At 53.9% G+C, this 10,913-nt stretch overlaps 1 protein-coding gene across 2 annotated transcripts in view; it reads right to left on the bottom strand.

The window, feature by feature from the left end:
• Positions 1 to 257: 257 nt before the first annotated feature.
• Positions 258 to 10,913, bottom strand: part of MVB12B (multivesicular body subunit 12B) — a 61,596-nt gene continuing 50,940 nt past the window's right edge. For both annotated transcript variants that reach the window (XM_027687483.1, XM_027687482.1), the window contains 3 exons: positions 10,380 to 10,435; positions 9,032 to 9,091; positions 258 to 4,950 (listed from right to left, as the gene is read on the bottom strand). In XM_027687483.1, the coding sequence (XP_027543284.1) occupies positions 4,864 to 4,950; positions 9,032 to 9,091; positions 10,380 to 10,435 (203 nt within the window). In that variant the 3' untranslated portion in view covers positions 258 to 4,863. The remainder of the gene's footprint in view (positions 4,951 to 9,031; positions 9,092 to 10,379; positions 10,436 to 10,913) is intronic.

Genomic DNA, 10,913 nt, shown 5'->3' with positions numbered 1-10,913 from the left:
ACTGCTTTTGCCCCATCCTGCCCCATAAAACACTTAAATTGAGCTGGGTTGACTTCTGTTTTTGACTTCACAGCATACCTTTGGAGCAAGACATTTTAGACAGATTTTCCAAGGCTTTTTATATCCAATTTCCAAGAACAAAAAACCCAAACCAAGAGCATGTTCCCTACAGGGGATCGTGCTGCCACCCCTGCAATTCACCATTCCAATCCAGGTAGCTGTTTCAGTCAGAAAATTAAAACACAAAGCACAGAGAATAAACTGATTAAAACAAGTTTCATTTAACAAATTATATTAAGAATACAGACTGAGTTATCACAGAATGAAACTTCCCTTTGTAAAATACAGGAGGGTCATCTAAAATAAATATAAAACATAGTAACATTCATAAGATTAATGCACAGTAAAATCACTTTCAATAACCCAACCATCTTAGAAAACCACTTTGCAACTGCATAAAAGATTCTTCTCTGCCATTTGCATGATGACATTTAAATCTGTTGCTGTTAGGAAACAATTTCATAACAAATGACCAGAATATCCAAAGTGTTTGGTTTCCCTGTGGTGAATGAACTGAGCAGCACCTCACTGAGCTTGTTTGTGAGCAGGGGAGCAGCCTCCCCTCCTCCTGCACCACAGCCAGGGGGATCTGGCTCGGGATGAGTGACACCAGCCCCGCTGGGCTGCCCCTGCCGGGATTCCCACTGCTGGGAGGGATTCCCACTGCTGGGAGGGATTCCTGGTTGTTAGTCAAGGCTCCAAGGCTGAGGTAATTATCTGCATGTAGCAAGACGTGCCTGTCCTTCAGGAGGAGTGGGAACACCTCTCTGGGCTCCTGGGGCTGTCGTGGGAGAGGCCACGGGCACGTCTGGGGAGACAGACCCTGTGTCCCCCTGGGGCAGCAGGGAGGTGAGGGCCAACATGGGACCAGCCAGCTCTGCAGGCACCACATCCTGATTTCCCTCCCCCCAGGAGATCCCAGGGCCCCAGGGAAGAGGAGATTCCAAGGTCAGCAGATGCATGCCCTTGCCACTGGCATCTGCCTGGCACGTGCCTGCCCCTGCCGGGAATTCTCCAGGCTCAGCAGTGTGCACCTTCAGCCTGGAGAGCTCAGAACACTGAAGGGGCAGTGGTGGGTGTGAAACCAAACAAGCCCAAGGCTACAGACTACCAGCAACTTCTCACTGCACAGGAGGCTCCCAGGGACCCTCTGACAAACACTGCAGGCACACCAGGGACAGCCACAGGGAAAGTCTGACAAAGTTACTCCTACGGGACTAAGGCTACCAGGTGCTCCCACAGGGGAGACACCCACTACAACTGTTCACACTTGAATTTTATCACAAAGTTCACACTCTACGTCACTTTCTGTTCTAATTTCTTGCCTTTCTATGGTTAACACAGCAGACAGCACAGCCTGGCCTGGGTGGGCACGAGTCACCTTGGCACGTGACCAGCTTCTTGCTGTGGGGAACCCAGGAGGCAGCATGTCACTACAAATTCACATCAGAAGGTGTATTTTACAGTAAGCAAACCCCTTATTGCTGCTTTTCTGTCTCTGTTGCAGATACTTGATAATTTGGCAAACTAACTTCTCCATCAGCCGCAAGATTGAACTACCTAGAGACCAGTTTTGTTCTACAAATTCAGGCAAGGTAGCCAAGCACATCTGGTAAAGCTCTGCAAATCCACTTGTGTTGCTTTCCGCTGACTCATCCCCTCCCCTTGTGCTCCAGAAGACTTCTCCACAGCCAGATAACATCCGCATCAGGCTCCCTGAACATTTATTGCCTGGGCCAATACTTCCACAGTCGCATTTTGGACAGGGAGGAAGATGCAGAGATGCTCATACTGGCCATGGTACATGCCAGCACGGAGGACTCTCTGCGAGGATGCAAGGACCAGCCTTGCAATGAGCTGCTGTGAGTACAAAAGTTATGGAACAGCCAATAAAACCTGCCCATGGAAATGCTGACCTGACACTCTGGATCTTGGGAACTCAGCGGTGCAATGAACAAAGCTTCCTCTGAGCAGTGGATTGAGAAGCTGACACACTCAATCACCCTGCACTGTGTGTCTCGCTGTGCTTTCAAGCACTGGCTCCGAGCCCTCTCCCTTTTGGAATTGCCCAGTTTTCCAGCCAGTGGCAGGGCTGAGAGCTCAGCTGGCTCTCAGCAGCTGCAGCTTCTTGCTCCAAACACCTTGATTGCATTTGCCACATTTGCCCAGAGGAAATGCACCTGCCCTGTCGTGCGTTTGGAACAGGGTGTCCCTGCAGTGCCATGGTGCAGGATCGCACTGTGGAGAGCAAACTCACCTCTCAAGGTTCTTCACAGGTGCACCCCTAAGCAGCTTTGCTGGCCCAGTGTCAGAGAAGTAACTACAAATATATCCTGAAGATGTAGATGCCTGCCCCAGCAGCATGTCCTGCCAGTGTTTCAAGCACCCAGTGTCTCCTGCAGGTCACTGCAAAGCAGGCTGAGCTCACTATCTCCAAGGCAGCTGAGCAAACCTAACAGTTGGTTAAAACATTAAAGCACCGATTTTATCTCTAAGCTAAATCTCACAGAAGGGACTCAAAGCTCTGCACCCATTTTCCCAGACATACCCAGGGAGTGTGGCACCGAGTGCAGGGCTTGGTGGCTCTCAGAACCCACTCCTCCCTGAGCCCCCTGGCCCTGTGCAGGCAGCCCTGCCCTCACAGGGGAAGAGGCAGCTTGAGGAAGGGCTCCTGGCAGCGGTCTCTCCATCTCCCAGTGGCAGGCACTGCCCCTGGAGCTCTGCAGACTGTGCTGGCTGCTCTGCACCGCCCGCAGCCCTCGCTCCTCCACTGGGAACAGGGAAGGTCAGCTCTCATCCCAAAGCTTGAGGAATGCACCGCTGCAGACAGGTCCTGCCTACCTGCCGTGACCACTGAGCCACAGGAGAGGCTATAAATGGATGTCACAGAAAACTACAGAACAAATTACAAGCAGAAAAACAGACAGACAAGAGATGGATGAGATGGGTACAGCACTACAGCGTGGAGTGGATTTGAACTTCAAGTGAACCTGAGCCGAATGACCAGGCTGCCATGGTATGTTCATTTGTCGATGTCGGCATCATCAATCTGGCCTTTGTGAAGCCTGGCAGTGAGGTCTGGCTTTTCTTTCCTGCAGGATAAATAACAACTAAAAATGTTGCTGCAACCTCCAAGTAAACGAGCACTTCCAGGGGGTCACACGAGGCTCCAGAGCTGGTGCAAATGGCACAGCCTTAACTCTTTTGCCCAAAACTAACACACCTGCAACCAAACTGGCCTCTGCTCTCCAACCACATGGCTGCTCTACAGAGGCAGCTCCAGAAAATTATTTACCTGATTGGAAGCAGCTGAAGCAAAGATCTGGACTCAGTTTGTCTCGAATGTTACAGTATTTTGTGCTCATTATCCCAGCAGTACGGTGCGGTGCCTTAAAACCAGAAATGAATCTTTGGACAAGAAATATTTTACATATGTACAAATAAAAAATAGAAGCTGACAGTACAAAACCTGCTGTTAGTCACCATTCTGTGCAACTAGCAAATGCCAGATCAATCCAAGGCAGTGCAAAGCGGGTCAGGGCACACATATGACCCAGGCTGAGAGAGACAACACTGTTACTGTTACCATGGCAATTGCATTTCAGTGGGGTCAGGAAATCACTATTTTACAATATAAAAAATCGTATGTTTTAACACTTACTCAAAAATTGCCATTTTGCTGCCATGATGTAGCTTTGTTTTACAGCAGAGACTTGAAAGAGCAGCATGGAGTCAGATGGGCACTTGTAAATAACTTATTACAGCAACAGACTTCTCCAAGACATGCATTGGCTCGGGAGTGAGCCCAGGTCAGCGATCACAGGGGGCTCAGGTCAGGGTTTAATGCATCCCACTCTCATCCTGCGCCACGTCAGAGTTCAGTGCTTCCCTGTGAGTGCCCAGGGAACAGGCACATCTCTTTTATTTTAGCAGCTAGCGGGGCACATGAGAACTGTCTCGAGTGACGGGCAGGTGATGGCATCCCAGCTGTCAGCAGGGTCCTGGCTCCACAGGCAGCTCGGCCGGGTCAGCAGGGTGCTGCCAGCGTGGTGCTGCCAGCGTGGTGCTGCCAGCATCCAGACGGAAAGAAACACAGGATGTTTGTTGGTCTAGATCCAGATGGACACACAGACACCCTGTGCAAAGCGGAGGTGCTTCACCTTGGCGCTCTGCCTGCCCTGCCCTGCCAGTGCCCAGGGAGAGTCCAAGACAGGCATGAGCCAGTGGCCTCAGCTCCCCCAGCTCCAGCAAATCCAGTGACTGTAGTGGGTGTATGGGGGGGCTGATCCTGGCTGTGGCAGAACTGCTGTGCCCAGACCTTGGCAGAGGGATGGGGCACCTGCTGCAGCTCAGTGCTGCCACTGGATCGAGCACCAAAGGGATCTCCTGCTGCAAGGCATCGAGAGCCAACCAGCTCCACGGCAGCTTGGGCAGCATCACCCAGCCGTGCCTTCCACTGCTCCTTTTAGGGCTGAGAGTTCTCGATGGTCTGCGAGCTCCCAGCTCTGTTTGCAGGGTTTGCTACAGCTCTGGATTCTGTGACTGTCCTGCAGCAGGGTTACAAAGTGGGGATGACCAAGGCTCCCAGTCCTGTACTCACATGGAGAGGGGTCTGCAGCAGTGTGTGTGGGGGTGCAGCTGCCGAAGGGGGTCCCGGCGTGTGGAGCGGCGTGTGCAGGGGGTGGTCAGCGCAGGGTGGTGGCCGGACGCACGGAGCTGTGCCAGGACGGTCCCAGCACCGTGTCCTGTGTCCTGGGTGTCAGTAGTATGCACGCACACGGCCGCCCCGGCGCCGAGGGCCCCTCAGGATGGTGGGACGGGTGGGCAGCGGGTGGGGCTGGGGGGCAGCCGGGCCGCCGCGCTCTGCTCCGTCCGGAAGCTGTAGTCGTACTGCAGGGCAAAGCAGAGAGAGGAACCTTGGGGCACCGACCCACACAGCCCAGGCCAGGGCAGGTGACCGTGCAGCCATGAAGCCACACGGCCACACTGCTCGTGCCTGGGGTGGGATGATACAAGGAGCAGAAGAATGTGGTAAAAACTGGGCCTGGCAGCAGCTGGCCCAGGCAGGGCCATACCTGGTGAGCCTGTTGGCATCACCTGACCCCACAGCAGCGACTGCCCCAGGTAGGATTTACCCCCTCCCTCAAAACCCAGCATTAACACAAACATGACCACACTCATCCTGCACATAAAGCAGCTACTCAGAAAGATTCCCCTTGGCAGGTTTTATACACAAGCCAGTACCATCAGAATTAACATTTTTGGTTTGACAAGGTGGGTGAAAATTTCTACATACACATCCCTGCACCCCCACGATGTCACTGCAGCCGAGGGACACTCCTGCAGCCGAGGGACAGCCCCGGAGCCCAGGAGCTGCAGTGCCTGGCGTGCACTGTAGCAGTGCCATCTCGTGGCACGCTGTGGCTGCACCCCGCAGGCCCTGGGCTACCCTGGCCCCTGCCAGGGCACCCCAGGAGAGGCCGAGGTGGCGGGGGCCCACCCGCGGTGGGTGGGCAGTCGAAGCAGCGCCGTGCGAGGGGGCTGCCGGGGCAGGAGCTGCCCGTGACCACAGCACACCCACTGCAATGGCCTCATATGGGGACTGCCTCCCACACATCTCCCAGAGTCCCATTTGTGGCCCCTGGAACGTCACAAACACATCTCCCTGTGGCCTTGGACCACTCCTTGCCAGCCGGCCAAGGGCACAAGACGCATTGCCAGCGAGGTGACCCTGGAACCAGCAACTGTGCTGGCGCCTGGCCTGGGGCTGTGCCACCTGTGCTGGAGTTGTGCCAGTTGTGCCAGGGTTATGCTGAGGCTGTGCCAGGCCTGTGCCAGCTGTGCCGGGGCTGGGCTGTGGCTGTGCTGGGGCTGTGCCAGTTGTGTCAGGGCCGTGCTGGGACTGTTCCCGCTGTGCAAGGCTGTGCCAGGTCTACACCATCTGAGTAGAAGGTGGGGTTGTGTCAGGCCTGTGTTGGGACCGTGCCAGTTGTGCTGGGGCTGTGCCAGGTCCGTGTCAGTTGTGCCAGGGCTGTGCCGGGGCTGTGCTGCCTCTGCTCCAATGCTGACACCTCCTCTCCGTCCCAGCTCGGGAGACCACCAGTGCAGCGCCGAGCTGGGGGGGTCCTGCTCCTCCCAAGCACACGGGACCGGCCCCGCCGGGCCCATCCCGGCCCCGCCGAGCCCATCCCGGGCCTATCCCGGCCCCGCCGGGCCCATCCCGGGCCCATCCCGGCCCCGCCGGTCCCATCCCGGGCCCATCCCGGCGGACGGGGCGGCGCGGGGCCGGCAGGGGGCGCCGCGGCTTCGCGCCGGGCAGGGCCGGGCGGCGCCACCGGGCGGGAACGGGGCGGCCCCGGGCGGGGCGGCCTGAGGGGCTGTGAGGGGGCCCGGGGGCTGGGCTGGGGCTGTGAGGGGGGCTCGAGGGTTGTGCCGAGGGCTCGGGGGTTGTGCCGAGACTGTGCCTAAGCTCGGGGGCTGTGCCGGGGCCGTGCCCGTCACCCTCCGGCGGCCCCTCCCTGTGGCGGCGCCGCCCCGCGCCGCTCGCAATAGGCGTCATTTTTCAACACCCAAACGCATAAAGATGTCAGCTCAAACTGTTTACTAATTAACACTTAAAAAGACACAAATTAGATATGCGTGGCTAAGAGCAATTATAATCAAGACGAATCTCTCCAGTCACTGGGGAACTGAGGAAACTCCTAATTGCTGGAACCAATGTTTTAAAAACTGAAATCATGCCAGTTAGCAAATATGTTCATTTAAAGAACATTTCATGTGACTGCACTCTGGAGAATTGACTACAAACATGCGAACAAGAAAAAATATTGCTGTGGAAAATTAAAATTTTAAGCTCTTCTAGATTTACAACTTCTTCATTAAATATATTTGTGAAGAGCAGCCCATGATAACTTGTAGCAATTCAGTGGTTAAACGAACTGCTTTCCCTGTCAGTTTAAAAGGAATGATGAGTACGGGATGCTTGCTTTACTAATTAGGCTCTCTCTAGACTTTTTACTCCCCACCAAGCTCAAAGGAAGATGAGATGTGTGGCCGGATCACTGCCCTCTGTGCCACAGCCACGGGCACCTCGGCACCCGCCGCAGAGCCGCAGTGACAGTGCCAACACCTCTGCTGTCACCTGCCCCAGTGCCCGCTTGGTGATGCTGCCCTGGCCAGGACAGGCAGGAACAGTGAGGACAAAGCCCCACAGCTCTGCCAGGGCTCTGCTCCTCTGCTGTCCATCCTGCACCCACCAAAGCAGCCACGAGCGACAGCACGCACCGCTCACACCTGTGCTGCACCACCTCTTCATACTCCACATCTCCACACAACGCCCTGGGCATGGCTGTGCCACCCTGGAGCAATGACAGCAGCCTGGGTGCAGTCCAGGATTTGCGCCCATTTCCATCGTTTTCCTGACAGGGTGCAGTCCTGTCACTCAGCTGCCTGCAGCTTGGAGGATGGGTGCATACAACTGCAAATGTGGCAACAGAGAACAATAACTCTTGGAATTCTTTGGGAATATTTTTTGCAAGGCATCTTGCTCCAGGGAGAATGTTCTGGCTGCTTTGGAAATCCAGAAGATTTGCTGTAATGGTGCTATTGCTTGCAAGGGAAATAAAGCCATGCTGAAATTCACAATATTTATATGTGTAGCTCTCTATGTGCAGACAAGATGCTTCATCAAGGAATATGGGCTGCATAAACATACTTTTCATTACTCTGGAATGCACCAGCCTATGATGGAGCAGGAGCTGTGGCAGAGCCAGCAGGTATCAGCCTCTCTTCCCTGGCCCACACAAATGATTCCAGTGCTGGTGTCCCTGCACTCCACAGGCCTGTGAGGGTACAGGCAGGGCTGCACAGCCCAGCCCTCCAGGCAGCCCCCAAGCTGCCAGACCTCTTCCACACCAGGTAACACACAGAGATGCTGCAGAAGCAAATCCAGCACCACTTGGATTCCCCTCTGGCCAAAAGACCATCTGCTCCCTGGCCAGCTCCCAGCAGGAGCGAGGAAGGAGGCAGGACACAGAGGGGCTCCCAGGGCTCCTCCTGACAGACGCAGGCAGTCCTGAGCAGAGGCACGGCACATGTGCCACGGGGCAGGATGGCAGCACCTGAGGCAAAAGGTGCTTCTGTCAGCCACTGCCCCGTCAGGCAGCATCTCCAGAGCCACCACTGCAGGCCCACTGCGTGCCTGCAAAAGCCCTGGCAACCGACCACCACCTTCTTGTACTCAGACAAAACTTCCAGGCAGAAGAGGATGGATTTAGGCAACTGGAGTCACAACTGGAATCAAAAAGTGGAGAAACTTTGAGCAGTCTGGCAGTTTTGTGATGCCTTGAACCCAGCTGGCTGGCACAGGAGAAGGTCTTTCTGACCAATGGTGCCTGAAGAAGTACGTGCTGCTGAGACAAATTTCTTCCTGGTCTGCGAGGCCACCTTTGCAGAGCAGGCAGCTCCTCAGCACCACGTGGCAGAATGGTCCCTTGGGACCACCCTGGTTTGGTGGCTGCCTCCTCCCGGAGCTCCTCAAACACTCACACCCACTGAAATGCAGCCCAGTTCCCCTGACAACAACTTAACAGCATCACCAAACTGAAAACTGATGAAGGTGTTCACTGATACTGCTGAGTCAAGTCCATTTGCCTTCCTGACATGCAAGAGGCACCTAACAGTGTCCTGCCTGCACTATCTGTTGTTAATTCATGAGAAAGAAAGGTTAACCAAGACAGACATCTGGAATTAAACAGAGGGCCCCAAACTCTGCAATTAGATGCACCACCTAAAGCATCTTTGCTCAGCACGGATCACAGAGGACATCCCTGATCCTGAGCTTACTGCTTGATTTTATCCCCCCTCAGTGATTTGGGAAAGACAAGAGAAGCCTTTTCCATAAGAAAAAGTATCTTACAACGAAGTAAACAAAGCTCTTGTGACTTGCTCAGTGCTGAATGGCACCACTTACCTCCTTTTCGATTTCTGCAAGGGTTTTGATTGTGATGCCCAGGAGATCAACAGGCTGCATCTGGCAAGAAAGAAACAATGTCAAATTTAGGTGGGTGGTGGCTGTTGTTGTTGTTTTGGGTTTGTTTTGTTTAAAGTCAGCAAACACTCTATCACCAGAGATTTAGAGACACCATCTGCAAACAGGGATGGCCCTGTTCCCCACTGCACCAGGAGAGCGAAGCAGCAGACGGTGGGTTGGGGCCAACAGCTCCAATGCCTTCCTCCCTCAGCGGGACAGCCGACACTCATCTCCACCTCAGAGACAGATCTGCCACCATCTCCCACTGCAGGACACAGCCTGTAACACCCCACGGACTCCTGTGGCAGCAGCAGCGAGGTGTGAGAGGCACCGGCTGTGGGAAGCCTCGACCAAACTGACCATATGGTGGCAATGGTGTCTAAAGGATCCGCTGGGAGGATTAGCACGACCTAATCTCTCTGCATTTGTCCTCGCAGCGGGGACTCCATCTTTCTGGGAATAACGGCCCATAAACAACCCTTTCAGAAAGCAAGGGTTGTGCAAAATCCCCTGTCAGCAGGAAGAAGAAAGCACAAAGCCAGAGCGCTACTGAAAAATCAGACACAGCTGATGGTTTAACAGCTTCTTGCAAACTGATTTTTAAAGAGATATTGGTTTAGCATCGGATGGATTCAGGAACTGGTAGTGAGATGCTGAACTTTGAGCTCTGGATCATAAACTTTAACAAGTACTGGCCCAGTGACACTCAAATGTCACTCTGAACCCATACCAGGGTTTCTGCCCTGGCCCTGCTCTTGGCATGCTTTGTGTGCTCTGTGTGCTCTGCTGGTGTGGCCCTGCAGTGCCTGGTGCCAAGCAGGCAGCACCCAGTGCCCTCTCCAGCTCGCCCCACAGCCAGGCAGGAGCCTCCAAGAGCTGCCAGCACTGGGGTGCACCCTGCCACTACTACTGCCCTCAACTTCTGGGGTGCCCATGGAAAGTAGTAAAGCTGATGGCACTGTGCCATCCCCATGGCAGGTTAAATCCAGAACTCCACATCTGCAGCCTTCTTTACAATCTATGCTAAGAAATTAGAAATGCTTCCAGCACCAGGGAGTCCCACTGCCATTCCTATTTCTGATGGCAATAAATCTTCCAATCCCAGGACAATTCAGTTTTAGAAGTGCCCTATTGTGATGTGCAACCTCGGCCCATCTCAAGCACTGGGTACATATTTGGCCCCACAACAGAACAGCTCCCAGGAGTAGGTAATGTTGTTGATGTTTTGTGATCGCTTTCCATGAAACAATGAATTTCAGACACTGGGAGAACAATGAAGGCAACTCACCCCTTCAGGAGCACAGGCAAACTTCTCCGAAATCATAAAAGGCACTCCATCCATTGCTGAAAGGGACAAAACATCACGTCACATTTCCAGCTGATTTCTGACATGCAACTTCTCACATTCCCAGTGACAGATCAAGTATTCACAGCACTGACACGACTGATTGCTCCTGGATGTTACTGCAGCCTTTCCTTCCCTCTAACCTGCCAGTGGTTTCTTTCCATTTAAGACATAGCTGGATCAGTCCCTACCAAACCAGGAATCCAATGAATCCTCCCTGCTCTATCCACATACAATTTCATGGTGTCAATTTTGCATTTTCCAATTTCATTCAGCTGCCAAAGCAGGACAGTATTTGAAACTGGAAGGAGGACACACATCTATTTACCACCTCTTCACAGAGCCAGCTGAGCACACTGGGTGGTGTCTGAGCAAGAGAACAAGGAACAGCTGGTTCAGGGGACTTGTACCCCCAGAGCAGTCAGTACCACCACCTGTGTACCAGGCAGTGCTACCACCTGGGCAGGGTGACGACAA

Source organism: Neopelma chrysocephalum, unplaced genomic scaffold, assembly GCF_003984885.1.
Source record: "Neopelma chrysocephalum unplaced genomic scaffold, ASM398488v2 Primary Assembly neopelma1_74, whole genome shotgun sequence".
Taxonomy (NCBI): Eukaryota; Metazoa; Chordata; class Aves; order Passeriformes; family Pipridae; genus Neopelma; species Neopelma chrysocephalum.
This window is presented reverse-complemented; position numbering and strand designations above follow the sequence as displayed.